The sequence below is a fragment of the Astyanax mexicanus genome, chromosome 1, assembly GCF_023375975.1.
Source record: "Astyanax mexicanus isolate ESR-SI-001 chromosome 1, AstMex3_surface, whole genome shotgun sequence".
Taxonomy (NCBI): Eukaryota; Metazoa; Chordata; class Actinopteri; order Characiformes; family Acestrorhamphidae; genus Astyanax; species Astyanax mexicanus.
The window spans coordinates 113,753,766-113,770,850 of record NC_064408.1 but is presented as its reverse complement, the minus strand read 5'-3'; the positions used below and the strand labels follow the sequence as shown (position 1 = coordinate 113,770,850).

The 17,085-nt window shown below is 35.8% G+C and overlaps 2 protein-coding genes across 2 annotated transcripts; one reads left to right on the top strand and one right to left on the bottom strand.

Moving 5' to 3' along the window:
- The first annotated feature begins 2,489 nt into the window (after window positions 1-2,489).
- Window positions 2,490-9,980, top strand: LOC107197335 (protein FAM83A). The gene is made up of 4 exons (XM_015604017.3): window positions 2,490-3,183; window positions 4,628-4,795; window positions 5,687-5,811; window positions 8,374-9,980. The coding sequence occupies exons 1-4, from the start codon at window positions 2,671-2,673 to the stop codon at window positions 8,921-8,923; spliced, it is 1,356 nt and encodes a 451-aa protein (XP_015459503.3). The 5' UTR covers window positions 2,490-2,670; the 3' UTR covers window positions 8,924-9,980.
- Window positions 9,981-10,068: 88 nt separating this feature from the next.
- zgc:101716 (uncharacterized protein LOC492784 homolog) lies at window positions 10,069-16,472 on the bottom strand. The gene is made up of 6 exons (XM_007242118.4): window positions 16,280-16,472; window positions 14,665-14,760; window positions 14,397-14,540; window positions 14,048-14,289; window positions 11,822-11,954; window positions 10,069-10,503 (listed from the first exon to the last, which is right to left on the bottom strand). Exons 1-6 carry the CDS (start codon window positions 16,388-16,390, stop codon window positions 10,330-10,332), a joined length of 900 nt encoding a protein of 299 aa, XP_007242180.3. The 5' UTR covers window positions 16,391-16,472; the 3' UTR covers window positions 10,069-10,329.
- Window positions 16,473-17,085: the final 613 nt, after the last annotated feature.

The window sequence follows — 17,085 nt, the reverse complement described above, 5'->3', positions numbered from 1 at the left end:
TTTTAAGCTAACATTCGTGGTGTTAGTCTGTATAAACCCAGACTATAAGCCCCATGAATCCTGCATTGTTATCTTGGAATTTGCTCGTGATCATCAGGGAAGAAAAAAAAATCCATTGATGAAATTACCTGGTCTATATTCATTATATTCAGGTTGTCTCTCTCTTCTTACCCTGATGTGCCATCACTCTGGAACAGGGTAAATTTAGACTCATCAGACCACATGACCCTCTGTCATTGCTCCACTGAGTCCAATCTTTATGCTACCTAGCAAATTGAAGCATTTTTGGTGGTTTACCTCACTATAAGTTGGTTTTCTTAAGTCTACACATCTGTTCAATCCAAATCCCTTGAGTTCCCTTCGTACTGTGTGTAAGGAAATGCTCGTACTTTCACTATTAAACATATCCAGTTCTAGTGTCGTTTTTCTGCATTTTAATTTCACCAAATGTCGCCGATCACAATTATGTCATTTTTCTGGTACCTCTCCTGCACTAGATGGTATGTTTAAACCCTAAGAAGACTTCATAGCTGACGGTTTTCCCAGGTAATTACATAATTATAAGTGCACCACAGCACATATGCTGAGCAACAAGGCAAATATAGAACTGAGGAAATCTCAGGTCTGTGGGTTCACTGGTTTTACAGGGATTACAGAGGGACACAGGACTTTAGCTCCCATACTTTATTAGCAGTTATGCTTATTAAGGTCATTTTTAGAGGCAGGCTTGCAGGATACAGCATGAAAAAAGGCTTGCTGCTTTTGTTTTTGCTGAACGATGGATAAACACCCTGTCATGCCAGCGGCATGCAGCTCACAGGCACTGATGAACATTCACCTGCTGAGCTGATCTGACAGCACCATCTCCATCCCTGTCACTCATCTGCTGCTTAGTGTTATTTACTCGGAAACAGTGGAGCGATCCAAACTGTTGGGTCTATCCTTTGGCGTCCCACCTGCCTTCTACCTACTCCACCCAAGTGCAGCCTGGAGGTGAGGTTATATAATTTAAACACTCTGAGGGTCCACTTAAATATTCTTTATTAATATGAATACAATAGATGATATGCTTTTTATAGGCATTATTCAGACATTGATGTATACAGCTTATGGATATGTGCAAATGTGCAAAAATAATGCAATCCAATAATAAAATTTGTCCAACTTTTAACCAAAATTACTACACACACCAAATAGGGCACAATTGTCGAACTAATAGCAAAGCTTTATGAGTTATGCCTTTTATACTGATCCAACTTACAGTTTAAAAAAACAACAACATCAAAGCATCATCAAGACAACACCTTAACAACCACTTAGAAACAACTTAGCAACTCTATCTTATAGCTAAACCTTATTATTCACCTAACAGGCTCTTAGCAACAGTCTAGCGTTTCCATAACAACCAACTCATTACCATACCAACTACCCAGGAACCCCTTATTACCACCACCTCTCAACACCTTGGCAACCAGCATTAGCATTGTAACCACCTTGCAATGCATTAGCAACCCCCAGGCAACATTTAGCAACCACCATCTGTACCCTAGAAACATGTTACTAAACATATTCCTTTGCAACTGCCAAGCAATACCTTAGCAACCACCAAGAAGCATCTTAGCAACCAACACCAATACACTAGTAACATCTTATCTACCACCTAGCAACACCCTAGCAATCCTCAGACAACACCTTAGCAACCAATGCCAATACACTAGTAACATCTTATCTATCACCAAGCAACATCCATTGCAACTCTCAGACAACACAATAGCTAAAGTATAGCAACACATTAGCAATCAAAATCTATACCATAGCAACAACTTTAACCTTTGATGTGCAACATATGCACCCCCAAGGGTCAAAAATTAGGGAATATCTAAAATTCTGATAAAGTAAATTAATTTATTGCTAAGATATATCACTGAAACCCAGCCATACAGTGATAAAATATACATACAGCCATAAAATGAATGTGGGTAATTTGTTCCATGAGTGTATTAGAGGGGTAGTGATACAAAAAGTGCTTTTATTCCAAAAGTAAGAAATGACAAAATAAAATTATTTGAGGAATACCCTGAATGATCAAATTAATTTATTGAAAAGATATAGAACATTAAAACTCAGCCGGGTCAATTTTGACTCATGTTGCGCATAAAGGGTTAATCAACACCTATACCTCAGCAACCATGTAGCAACACCTTACCAACCACCTAGCAACTCCTGAGCAAAAACAGCTACACCATTGCAACACTTTAGCAATAAAGACTTTGCTATATTATAGCATAACTGCTGAACTGCAGTCACACTCACAGTTTCTGCAGGAAATTCAGTCTGCAGTTTTTTTAATTTGTGAAGGATGACTGCTCGTGGACAAACCCTGAGGGCTAAATTCAGACATGCCTGTTTGCACAGGTGAATTATGATAGGCCAGACAGTTCTAGCCAAAATATTATAAAAGGCTATTGCTTCACAGCTTCTTCAGACAGATACTCAACATCTGTGAGGCATTTCTCACAAACAGGAACCTACCCGAGCATCTGAAGACAGTTTGTTCCTAGAATCTCACAAAGAACATGTTCTTTTACTAAATATCTGACCACTTTTTGGAAACAGGTACAGGAAACTCTGCTCTTACGTTCTTTGAATAGCGGATCTGCAGGGACCACAATGCAACTGGACAGCAACGGCCTGTCCGTGCAGTGCTACCTGAAGCCCAGGATTATGGGTAAGGTAAGGCGTCGTCTTCAGGAGATGAAGAGCCCCTCCACCCAGACGTCCACTATGGACTTGAGTCACAATGAGAGTGCCCGTATGGCCACTGATGCTCTTCTGGACCAGGGCCTGAAGGCCTATAAGGAAGTTCTGTCCAGAGAAGAGGAAGCAGACTTTCTGTCTATGGAGGAAAAGGGCTACATATTGGGCAACCTTAAAGAGCCTGGGATAAACAGCGTAGAGGAGGTGAAAGAGGAGGAGATGTCCTGCTCCAGCTCAGAGTCCAGCTCACAGACCTACTTCCCCATGGTTTCAGAGAGTGAAGCACCCTGCCTGGAAATGGGCTGGCCAGTGGCAGACTGGAGTTACCACCTACAGGGGGCTCCCAGTGTGGAGGTCTACTTCCAGTCACATCATTCAGCCAGTGTGAAAGATCTGCTACGAGAATTCATCAGAAAAGCTAGAACTGTGAGTATATTGTATTCAAAGGGATGTCTTTATGGAGGGATAACTTAATTGTATTTTATATATTTTGCTATATTATGCTCTGGCTTCATCCTTACATGCATCCCTAAACAGTGCAAATATAACATACCTCTTAACATACATTTTTTAGCCACACAAATGAGTTATTTATAGGTTTCTGACATTCCCTTTGGCAGCTTCTATTTGTAAAAATGTACAATCCCCATTATCCCATTTAGAAAATCACATTAACTCTTTCAGACCCTGCATCCATTACAATGAACATCATGTGTTTTCTTTATTTATTTTAAAATGTTTTGTTGCACACAATACTATTTGAGAGCTGTTGTCCATCAAAATAGACCATGAAGCAGCCAATGAATAAGTTTATAAATCAATGAAACAGTAACTTGGCCAAGCCCCTTAGTGTAATGTGATTTAGAATACTTTTTAATCTTTCTTTTTTTTACTATTTAGGGATGATTATGAAATAATAAAACATAACACACAGGCTTTAAACGCAATGAAATAAAAACTATTAAATATTTTGTATTTGGATTGGATTTATTTGCTATATAGATTTTAAAGTACAATATTAGAGTCTTTGTTTTTGTGCATTACAGACAGAAAGCAGCATTCTTACATTTTTTTCCAATAACTGGAGATAATTCAGGTCTGAACGGGTTAAAACAGAAAATTGGGTACCACTTTAAAATACAGCTCCTTTACAAAGGGTTTAAAAATAGTCTATGAAGGAGTTCATAAATGGTTAATAATTAGATTGTAGATACTTTATAAACCATTAATAAGTAGTTACAACACAAAATCAACACAAAAATAGTTACAACACAACACAAAATCAGTCAGTCAGTGTTAAAATCTAATCTAATAAAATAATATACAAAGTCAGTTCAGTTATTTAATTATGTTAATTAGTTATTTTATGTTAATATACACCACATTATGATTATTGGATACATTATCAATCTAGGTAGTTAAAGTTAATAATTATGTTATGTTATCAGTTATGATAATAACATATATGTTAATAACTGCTGACTGATAGAACAGATAAAGTAAGATAAGCATCCAGAAATATCTGGAATGGGGAATCACTAATTGGCAAACAACAGGCCACTGCTGCCCTTTCTATCTATGTGTTGTAACTGCTTATAAATGGCTTATAAAGTATTTAAAATCTAATTCATAACATTAATAAACTGCTTTACAAACTATTTAAAACCCCTTTATGAAGGAGCCTTATTTTAAAGGGGTTCTAAACATGTATTAATCAAATTATTTCAGTTAACCGCCCAGCCCTAATATTAATCCAATAAAACCCTTGGTGAGAGCAGCCAAGACTGTTCAGAGGATTCACAGCAGCGATATCAGTATTGCAATAGTGGTTAATAAACAACATGCTATTGCTGTCTAATCCTAATTACAGGTTCTGGCAATTGTGATGGACACTTTCAGTGATGTGGAGATTTTCTGTGACATTCTTGAGGCCACAAAAAAGCGCAACGTGTCCGTCTACCTACTACTGGACCACATCAACCTGCAGGTGTTTAAAGAGATGTGTGCAAACTTACAAATCAACAAATCACATCTTACTGTGAGTAAAAAAAAAACTTTCTCAGAAACAACCTTAGTAATAGTATATAGTATATTGTTGCTGTCCAATTAAAACTTACGTCTCCAAAACAATAATTTACAGAAAAGAGATAAAACCTTCTTAACTTTTAATGGAAGTGAATGTAAAAAGAGTTTATTTCAGGTAATTTTGGAGAATTTCTGTTGGTCCATTCACAGAGAAATTTTGATACAGTGCAAAAGAACAGTTTTTGTGTTGAAATTGTGTAGAAAAACAACAAAAATACTTTATACTTTATACTTTATTTTAATTGGACAGCAATAATAAACACTATATGGCCAAAAGTATCCGCTTGCCTGTATTGTGTTTGGTAATGTGTGACTTGGATGGAGCTACTCAGCCATGGAAACTCCCCATTCCATAAAACTCTCTACACTCTACTGTTCTTGATCTAATCTGAAGCTACATGACGTTTGGAGGTGTGTCGTGATGTAGTGACTCTGCAGAAAGTTGGTGAACTCTGTGCACTATGCTCCTCAGCATCCGCTGAGCCCACTCTGTTATTTTACACTGACAGAGCACAGAGTTGCTGTCGTTCCCAGTCTCTTCCACTGTGTTATAATATCACTGACAGTTGGCTGTGGAATATTTAGTACTGAGTAGTAAAAAATTTCATGACTAGACTTGTTGTACAGGTGCTGCATCCTATCACTGTACCACAGTGCTGGAGTTCACTGAGCTCCTGAGAGAGCCATTATTTCACTAATGTTAGTAGCATGACTATAGGTGCTTGCTTTTATATACCTGTGGTCATGGAAGTGATTGGAGGTTAATGATTTGGATGGGTGAGCGAAAACCTGATATTCAGACCATATTAAACAGTAATGTTTCCTTTTTATTTATTTTATATAGCACATGTCCATTCGTAGCATATGTGGAGAGACCTACTGCTCCAAATCAGGGAGGAAGTTCACTGGACAGGTGAAGGAGAAGTTTGTGATCATAGACTGCACCCATGTGCTCGTTGGCACATACAGGTAAAAACCACAACAGATATGACCAGGATGTACCTTTGTCAATATCTAAACATATTGTGGCGTGTGAGAGGAAAGAGACACTAAAGACAGCTTGGCTTTTTTTTTTTATATCACAGCAACAGTGCTGAACTTTCTCCATTTGTAGAGCGTCTGTCTTACCGTGGACACATGAACATCAGAGCTTTTAGAGATATTTTGTAACCCTTTCCATCTTCATGCAAGTCAACAATTCTGGATCATATGTATTCTGAAAGCTCTTTTGTGCGAGGCCTGATTCACATCAAGCAATGCTTCTTAAGAACAGCAACCTATAAGTGGTGTATGTTTTTTTATAGGGCAGGGCAGCTTTCAAGTCAAGTCAAGTCAAGTCAAGTAGTTTTATTGTCAATGCTGCATATGTACAGGACATACATAGAATTGAAATTACGTTACTCTCCTTCCCAATTTTACAGCAAGTACAGATAATGGATAATAAAGAAAAATAAAGAAAAAGGGGAGACACTATGTGTACAATACAGCAGCAGGGACACAGACATACATGAGACAGAACAAGGTGCAGTAGTGGTGGGGGTGAAATAGATATATAAATAGAAATAAAAAGAAATAAATATATAATCTAAATCTAAATGAGTGGGAGACACTATATGTACAATACAACAAAAACACAATAGACATTTGTGAGACAGAAGATAATAGTGCAATATTAATGGTGATTAAGATCAAGTGACAATATAAATAGAACCCGTATAACAGTAGTGCAATGTTGTATCTAGCTTAAAACCAACACATTAACCAATTCATCACATCTTGGCATCTTGGAACTCCTGGGTAATTGCTGTAGTGCCCGATGCAGTCCTTCAGGTGGACGGTCGTTTCCGGTTGAGAGTACGCTGTGCGCTATTGGCTGCGGCTTCTCACCGGTGTGTGGATGAGTGTTAATGTGTGAGGTGCTTGTGTGTAAAACGTGTCCTTGGGTTTCTAGAAAGGCGCTATATAAGTTGAACTTCATCATCAATTAGCTCTTAGAAAAGTCATTAGCCTCGGGGTTCACATACTTTCTCCACCCTCACTGGAAATGTTAACATGTGTTCAATAAAACCATGCAAACATATCATTTTTTTGTGTGGTATTAGTTTAAGCAGACTGTGTTTGTCTATTGTTGTGACTTCAGATCACAGATCAGAAGATCAGAACACATTTAACAACCAATTTATGCAGAAATCCAAGTAATCCCAAAGGGTTCACATACTTTCTTGCAACAGTTTTTTCTGCTTAATCTGTATTTCAGTATACTTTGAAAGAATATACAACTGCTTTTTATGATAAAACTATACTTTTACTAAATGTGTCTAAAGAAAGCTTTATTTCTGCAATAAAACTGTACTTTAGTGAAATTTGCTCATACAAATTAAAACTGCTGATGAAGCTTTTGAGTGTTAAAACTATACTTTAAAAGTTTTTTTTAGTTGTATGTAATTAAAATGTAGATATCTTGATTTTATTTTTTTAATGTGATGTTAAATCTATATTTTAAGCACACTTTTAATATGTTTTAATATCAGTTGGACACAGCTCACACAAATATTCTTACATTGTAATAAAATAGTGGCAAAAATAGCATATAACTAGTGTATATGGTATACATTTAGTGCAAATATATATCATTTTAATGATATAAACAAGTAGTAATTAAGTATATCAAATTAGTGGTGCAGACCTAGTTTAGCATAATTCTGTAAAAAAAAAAAGTATATATTTTTTTCCACAACAATTCTGATGGTTATCTTATATACATTCATATACAAAAAGTAATGGACTAATATTGTAGTAGTGTGTCCCATGACTTTTGCCATGTCCCATTAAGCCATATCAAGCCTTGCTTAAACTCAGATAATTCATATCGCTGTGTCATATGCAATACAGCTCTGGAAAAAAATTAACAGACCACTTCAGTTTCTCTGATTTTGCTATTTATAGGTTTATGTTTGAGTAAAATGAACATCGTTGTTATATTCTATAAACTAAGGACAACATTTCTTCCAAATTCCAAATAAATACATTGTCATTTAGAGCATTTATTTTCAGAAAATGAAAAATGGCTGAAATAGCAAAAAAGATTATATGAATTTATATTCACAAGTTTTAAGAGTTCACAAATCAATATTTGTTGGAATAACCCTGTTTTTTAGTAACAGTTTTCATACAACTTGGCATGTTCTCCTCCACCAGTCTTACACACTGCTTTTGGATAACTTTATGCCACTCCTGGTGCAAAAATTCAAGCAGTTCAGCTTGGTTTGATGGCTTGTGATCATCCATCGTCCTCTTGTTTTTATGCCAAAGGTTTTTAATCATAATTTTTAGGTGGTCTTTTATTATTTTTCCAAGAGCTGTATATAGAGAGTGTACAGCCTCACTCACTCATACAATTGTGGGCATTCCTAATTTAATCTGTCTCCTTTAGTGACTCTTCATGATCAATTTACATACTGCTGTCCCATGACTTTTGGCATGCCACTGTGTAATGACAGCCTTCTTATCTTCTCCTTCTTTTCGTTCTAGCTTTACCTGGTTGTCCTGGCAAGTTCACAAGAACATGGTGATGCTCTTTAAAGGAGCCAGTGTGAAGGCCTTCGACATCGAGTTCCGCCGGCTGTACGCCGCCTCAAAACCAGTCCCAGAATTCTCCACTGCAGCAGGTCCGGACGATCGCTTGAGTCCACTTCCACATTTCATACAACCACTGACTGCAAAGTTCCTGACAGGAACGAACGCTAACATGATCCCACAAGCCGGCGTCAGTCACCCCAGTCATCTCCCCCATCTCCAGAAGCCCAGCTCCCCCACACTACCCGTTATCCCCGGCCTGTATAGCCAGCAGTTTCTCAATACCAGACCCCTGCTGTCACTCTGGCGCCCGCAGAGGATTCATCAGCCTGCCGTGGGTCAGCGTTTCCTCCCAAGAAATTATAATAATAACTCTGGGAACGTTTCCTGGCATCTTCAAAACAACAACTACCACTACCAATTCCTCCACGGAGCAGCTCCTCTCAGCACTCCACGGTTTTCACACACCAAGGCAAACTGTGGACTGTTTGGGGAACAACACTGAAGGGGTGCCATAATGTGTTGCCACCATTATACCATGATTTCATGTAATCTATACAATTTTATCTTTCAAAAGTTTGGAAGGAACATCTGACAGTTGACTGCCAGGGTTTTAATCAGTCAGTGGCGCACCTGTGTTTTACGCTGCCAAGATAGCAAAACGTCAGAAATTTACCTAAATACCTCTTTTTCAGACCACCAGACCAGTATAGACCTACAGCTCTGGAACAAATTAAGAGACATTATAGAGTACATTGTAATAAAGTATTAAATGTGGTCTGATTATTACCAAAGTCACACTATACTATATTGTGCTGTTTTTCTTTTTATATATGGTTCTGAGTGTGCTCTCATCCAGCTGCAGCCTCTGCCGAGACTCCTCAATTCCCTTTTTTAAATTTTTTTTTTACAGTTTCTAAAAATTGGGATGTGACTAGGGCTTGTTAAAATTTCCAGTACCGATACGATACTTTGAATTCGATACCAATACCCAAACAACATTTTTTTATACCTTTTTCTAAATTGTAGAGCAAGAGAGGCCAAGAGAGCAAGAGACAGCGCGGGAGAGCGAGAGAGAGCAAGTGAGGGCGAGAGACAGAGCGAGAGACAGCGAGAGAATGAGAGACAGTGCAAAAGAGCAAGAGAAAGCAAGAGCAAGCGAGAGACAGTGTGAGAAAAAAAAGAGAGGGAGAGAGAGAGTGAGGGACAGCGTGAGTGAGAGAGTTTATGCAATGTATTGAAAATAAGCACCAACTTTTTTTTAGACCTTTTGCTACTGGGTAGTGCCGAAAAATGATAAAACAACAACTTCTGATTTCTTTAAATTGTAGTGTACATTTCAAACACAAAATCTACTATTTCTAAATCGTTTTCTACTATTTACTCGAAAAACAGTGAAGATGTCTTGTAGACAGTTAAAAATAGCACAGAATTTGTTATTACTTATTTGATCCCTTTTTGTTAAGTGTTATTGTATATTATTGATTTAAACATCTTTGAATAGTAGTAAGGATTCTGTAACTAGCTTAAGAACTGAAAACATTAATAGCTTACAAGATTTACGCCAATACGTCTGTGAAAGTATTTTAAACAAGGCTCTTGGTATTATGCCCATGGATGTTTTACATACAAAAAAATGATTCCACATGGTATTATTGTCATTATTTATTAAAACACATGGTAAGATCCACACACAACATTTTATTTATAAACTCTCCACCTCAGAAATATACAATTCATCATATCTGAACATTTACAGACAGGCATAAACATTTCACATAGCAAAAATGTAAAATTGTCATTCTTTAAAAAAAACTATAAATGATGCTTCTTAATGATAAATGCTCTTTAAAACTTGTATAATACACTTGTTTAAATACACTCCTACAGTAAAAGCTGTTGTGTTCATGTTCACCTGTTCTCCGGAGTCTTATTATCAGATAGATCGGTTTTCTCCATCAGCAGGCATGTGTGTAGTCTGTTCCACCACCTCTCGTCAAAGTCCTTGATGGAAAGACCTGATAAACTCTCTCCATCCTGGTTCTCCTCCCGCATCTTTTCTGGGATCAGATCTTCTGCCATCACCTGGATAGACAACAGCAGCAGCAATGCAGACTTTCTTAAATGTAATATTTAATCCAGTACTGTATATCTGAAGGCCTTTAAATGTTATTCATTTGGCTAAAGTTAGGGATTTTTCAATATTTCAGGCATTCTGGAACATTCTGGGAACAAGTCTTAAGCTCATACATGACTAACTAAAATTGTAATGAATTATTAACTATTTGTTTAAATATATTACTATTATTGCTATATTATTGCTTGGGTATCTTGCTTGGGATATATATATATATATATATATATATAGCGCTTTATTTCTCTCTCTATTTCTCTCTCTTTCTTCTGTCACACGCACACACACTCAAACATACATAAGTATATACTATTGTTTTAATCGACACCACTAATATACATATATAATTGCATTTTACATTCATTCATTTATTTAACAGTTACTTTCATTATATATATATATATATATATATATATATATACATATATACACACATTATATATATATATATATATATATGCTTTTATTATATATTTCCTGTTTGGCTTGCCATAATATATATATATATATATATATATATATATATATATATATATATATATATATATATATATATATATATATATATAGATATATAGATAGATAGATATACACACACACACTTAAGGTTTTAAATATTTTTGTGGGTAAAATAAATGAATCAATTAAAAAAAGACAAAAAAAAACTATAAATATAGGTCTCTATGATTACACATTTTGTTATCATTTCTTTTTTGATGTTTAATGTCATTTTTGATATTCTAATGCTTTCTTAGCCATGTTGTTCATTGTGTCCACATCTAAAATGTGTTTCCACTAAATTGGTAAATAACTTATTATAAAGTGTGCCTATCATTTTAGAACTATATTATTTCTTATTACAACCATATGTTTCAATAACAGCTAACTTTCTATAAATAAAGTGAAGAAAGAAAACAGCACTTTTCTACACATCTGAGATCACGAGTATTCTATTTCAATTTCTATTTATTCTATTTAAATTTAAATCAAATGTATTTAATGTGACAGTACTTTTAACAGGCCACAGGGGGCACTGTGCTCTGTGTGTCTTTGCTCCTGACTCCTCTTATTTTGCATGATAAAGTGTGCTCAGTGACATTCATCCTAGACCTTGTCATGCACCGTTTTGAAATAATCTGTATTTCTGTGTTGATTTTTTTTTATTTTTTATTAAATCTGTTCTGATCATTATCAAAGTCACAAAACAGTCTTATACAAGATAAATAGTCTAAAACTGTGCTCTATTTACGATGTAGTGCTCTGTTTTACCTCAGATATGGTTATGAGCGTGCTCTCTTCCAGCTTTAGCCTCTGCAGAGACTCCTCGATTTCCTTTAAGGCTCTCTGACTTTTCTCCAGCACGAATGAGAACTGCTGAATCATCAAAATCTCAAGCAGCAGCCTAAAGAAATAAAGAGAACACACACTTTACATATTTTATTAGTCTATTACCCCTTAATTTGAGGACAACTAAACATTTAGACCCCAAGATCAATTTTGCAGAACATTTTGATAGTTTAACATACCTATATTAAACAAAAAATTACAAAGTATATTATAGGAAACATTCACACAGGCTGGATGTTACTTTCAGGAGATTACGATATTTATATATAAGGAGATACCTCCCTCAACAAAAATAAAGCTTTTTTTTATTAAAGTCTGTAGTTACTATAACATGTAACTTCAGTATCTCCTTAACACTTATTCAGCTAACATTATTTTAACCCTTGTGTGGTGTTCGGGTCTATGGGACCCGTTTTCATTTTTCATCAAATGATACAAAAAAAATATTTTTTCTAACTCAAACTCATTGGCATTGACTCATTATTTGTGAAAAACATATATCAAAACCCATTTTCGATAAACACACACTGTACACCCCCCCCCCCCCCCCCCCCCACACATTTATATTACATACAGTCTGTTTGGCCAAGGGCTAATAAACATTGCTTCATTTGTAAATTTGAAACTAAACAAATTTTCTACTCATATCTTGAGTTTAATTCATTTTCTTTTACATTTTATTAAAAAAAAAATAAAAGAGTAGCACTTTTTGAAAGAAATGTAACATAAGAAAGATAAAGGACAAATATTAACCATGTAAGCTGTTTATATTGCTTGCAATTTAGGTGAAGCAAGTATGTGTAAAGCATTTTAATGTAGAATTGCTTAATTTTGCTGAATTAAATACAAGTAACAAAGTAAAAATTGAGTAACAAAAATATGAACACCACACAAGGGTAACTAATGTTAGTAATGTTAATGAAGGAGTGAAGCCTGTTTAAACTCACCTCAGCAGCTCTCTGCAGTAATTTAACTCACCACGGCTAATATAGAAGTCAGTGTTTAAACTGTACAAAACTAATAAAGAGCGACTTTAGAGTATAGCAGAGTTAAATGAGTTTATTTGTGTTTTCTGTGTATTTGTGTACACACAGAGCTGCTATTACACTGTATGCGCAACTTTACCGCTCTCTCTCACAGCTCCCATCCACACTGAAACCTCATTGGCCAACTAAGCATGAGAAGAGGCCAATCAGGATGCTCAGGATTTATGACTCTCTCACTATGTATGTGTGTCTTCCCCTTTTACCCTTTTTTCGACTGATCATAGCATCCTTAGTGAGCTTCCCCATCATGTAAGAGACTGGGGTTCAATTCCCGCTCTGGGTAACTATGCTGTGCTACACCAATAGAAGTCCTTGGGCAAGACTCCTAACACTACATTGGCCCACTTCTGTAACACAAATAACCAAGTACAGTGCATCACAAAAGTGAGTACACTCCTCACATTTCTGCAGATATTTAAGTTTATCTTTTAATGCGGAAACACTGACAAAATGACACTCTGACACAATGAAAAATTAGTCTGTGTGCAGCTTATATAAAACAGTGTAAATTAATTCTTCTCTCCAAATAACTCAATATACAGCCATTAATGTCTAAACCACTGGCAACAAAAGTGACTACACCCCTAAGAGACTACACCCCTAAATATCCAAATTGAGCACTGCTTCTCATTTTCCTTCCAAAATGTCATGTGACTCATTAGTGTTATTTGGTCTCAGGTGTGCATAGGGGAGCAGGCGTGTTTAATTTTGAAGTACAGCTCTGACACTCTCTCATACTGGTCACTGAAAGTTCCAACATGGCACCTCATGGCAAAGAACTGAGAACTGAGCAAAGAACTGAGCTTGGCATTAGATATTAATGACTGTTTATTGAGTTATTTTGATGGAAGAATAAATTTACACTGTTAAATAAGCTGCACACAGACAACTTTTCATTGTGTGAAAGTGTCATTTTGTCAGTGTTGTGCCATGAAAAGGTATACTTAAATATCTGCATAAAAATATGAACGGTGCACTCACTTTTGTAACACACGGTGAGTCGCTTTGGATAAGAGCATCAGATAAATGCAGTAACTGAAAATACAACGACCAGGTGTTGCATTCTACCATGTATACATTTGAATAAACTGAATAAACAGACCTTGTCCTGACAAAACACATTGAGGCCTTTAACCCAGCCAGTTTCTCCAGGCAGCTGCTGGACTCCAGGAGGCTGTGGTAGCTTGTAGCCAGTTTTAACCAGTGCCATGGATTGAATGGATGAAGGGAGCAGAGTTGCTGCAGGCTGGAGATGCTGTTCCTCCGATCTTCACAGCCATCGTAGATGGTAACCTCCAGCAGAAGGACACAGGTCAGGTGGCAGGTGTTTGTTGCCTCTTTCCTCTGTAAATGCAAGAGATCAGAACAACCAAATAAATATGTTCAGACAAGCAGGGAAATGAGACACAGTCCAAGCATGACTGATCCTAAAACTTCCTTCTTTTTTTTACCAGATTTTCACACGTCTCCAGAGCTTGTTCTCTCAATCCGAGATGACTGTAGCACCGGGCCATACTCTCCAATACATCTCTCTTCAGAGACAGATTGCCGTTAGGCACCAAGGAAAGGCACGTGGTGTAGTCGTCTAGCGCATCCTATAGTTTTCATATAGAAACAGCAATGTGTAATCGCTCTTTTAATCATTATTATTCATAATCTGATAAAATGGCAAGATCCAATTTAAAACAAAAAAACATATTAATCTGAGCAATAAAGCACCTGATACTGTTTCCTCCTGTATTTCAGGTCTGCTCTGAACTTCATGGTCTTCTGCTCGTCCAGAGCATCTTCAAATTTTTCATGATGACAAAACCACTGAAATAAGAACCAAAAAAGTCATGGTTGCATTGGCTAGCAGTATGTACTATACCAGTATTAATATTATTTGTAAGTAATATAATACATAATCCTGCACCTCACAACTGGGGTTACGCATAGGGCCTGGACGTATTATTATTATTATTTACCCAACTAACAAGTAAATAAACAATTAATTAAAAAGATATGTTCTTTTTGTTTCAAAAAGAAAAAATATGAAAATAAAACATATGCATTTTTTTCAGTATAGAAAAGCAGGCCTTGTGTGCATTCCATATCATCACAGTCATGATTAAGCATTGCATCTTTAACATGATATGGACATTAGATTTTTTTTTTCTATTCTGATCATATGGCCCTATTAAAAGGTATTTTTCTATTACTAAGAGAAGAATCTGTATTATATTTGGGTTTCAATACTGTATAAATATATATATATATATATATATATATATATATATATATATATATATATATATATATATATATATATATATATATATATATATATATATATATATGGCTTATTTGATTCACCATCTCTAAAACGTTTTGTGATAGTATATTGTCAGCAGTTTGGCAATGTAATTTAATATTTTACTTTCCAAAGGCTGCTTTGGGAGAAACTGTATTTTCACTTTAGTCTTTATTTTTCACTTAACTAAACCACAGATACATATGAATACTGTATCTTCAAAATTATTTGCACATTTGGTGTTTTTATTTGATGTTTTTGCATATTCTGTTCTGATAATATGCTGATAATATATATATATATATATATATATATATATATATATATATATATATATATATATATATATATATAATTTTATGTATATATATATTATTTTATGTATATATATATATATATATATTATTTTACATATAAAAAAATAATAATAAATAAAATATATATAAATATTCAATCTTTATTTAACTAAAATAAAACTAAAATACGTATGTATTATTATTATTATTATTATTATTATTATTATTATTATTATTATTATTATACAGATATAATATACTCTATGCACTGACTACAGGGAGGGACCTCTCCAGCAGGGGGCAGCAGCACTATTCTACACCAGCACAGTGAACGATCCATTTGTTTTGGTCCTGATTGGCCATGCTGGTCCTGCTGCTGCTGCTGGAGGAGCAGGGTGGTCCTGCTACTTATGGTCAAGGATGGTCATGTTAGTTCGTTAGTTCAGCAGTTTGATTAATGGGTAAATGGGTTAATGGGTTAATGGTCATGGTAAAGCTTGGTCATACATACATGTTATTCAGCTTTTTTCAGGATGCTCATGCTTGTAGATCAGATAAACCATTAAACTCAAATAAAAGCCTTCTCTAATGCTACTGATCAAGAGCTGATAACCTGATAACCAGCTTTACCAGCTCAGTACCTGAGCCAGGTTAGTAAATTTACAGATTCTCAGTATCACATGCTGTTACTATAAGAGCTATACTAGCTAACGTTACAGTACTAAACCCAGCTCACTGTACTCACCTCCGGCTCGCAGCTCTTGGGTTTGTACTCCGGCAGCACTGCAGATGATGAAGCTCTGTTTCTAGACTCCTCAAACACTGAATCATCAAACGTGCTGCCCAGTATCTCCATTCTACCCCACTCAGCTCATCCCTGCCCTGTTTACTGCACATGTGCAGCAGATCCTGCTCTTCTGCTGCAATTCAGCAGCGCTGCAGCCAACCCACAGCACAACATCTCCCCCTACTGCCCGATACTATGAACTACAGCAAAGGACAGAGGACAAGGATGCAATTCAAACAGCTGCCTGCACCCTATCTAGTGCACTAACCTTGTGAAAAGAAGTATACTTAAGAGCATTAAAATTATGTTCAAATTAGTGAAGAATATAGAAAAAAATCTATTAAAAAATATATATTTAAAACACATTAATTATACTTTCTCTTTTTTTTTTGTTTTTCCATAAAAAAAATATGACATGTTCTCCTCCATCAGTCTTACGCATTGCTTTTAAAAAACTTCATGCCACTCCTGGTGCAACTATTCCTCTTGATTATATTCCAGAGGTTTTTTAGTTTGGTCATAATTTTTAGGTGGTCTCTTATTTTTTTCAAGTGTTGTACGTTGTGTTTATAGAAATATACCACAGTTAGTTCCGATTCTGCAATGTGATTGGCTGAGAGGCATTCTATGAGTGCCATTATCAGCCGGTAATGAACTTTAACCAAAGCTCTCCATGTATTACTCCGCCACATACAGGTAACCTACCAACGATGCAGCGCTTACAAACCAAACAGCACAGCTACAAACAGAGCAGCTACAAACAG

Coding starts and splice junctions, on each gene's coding strand:
- zgc:101716 (XM_007242118.4), bottom strand. CDS start 16,390: ATGGAGATACTGGGCAGCACGTTTGATGATTCAGTGTTTGAGGAGTCT. Junction 11,955..14,047: donor ATGTGTTTTGTCAGGACAAG/GTCTGTTTATTC, acceptor TTATTTCTTTAG/GCTGCTGCTTGAGATTTTGA. Junction 10,504..11,821: donor CGCTCATAACCATATCTGAG/GTAAAACAGAGC, acceptor TTGTCTATCCAG/GTGATGGCAGAAGATCTGAT.
- LOC107197335 (XM_015604017.3), top strand. CDS start 2,671: ATGCAACTGGACAGCAACGGCCTGTCCGTGCAGTGCTACCTGAAGCCC. Junction 4,796..5,686: donor TCAACAAATCACATCTTACT/GTGAGTAAAAAA, acceptor TATTTTATATAG/CACATGTCCATTCGTAGCAT. Junction 5,812..8,373: donor GTGCTCGTTGGCACATACAG/GTAAAAACCACA, acceptor TTTTCGTTCTAG/CTTTACCTGGTTGTCCTGGC.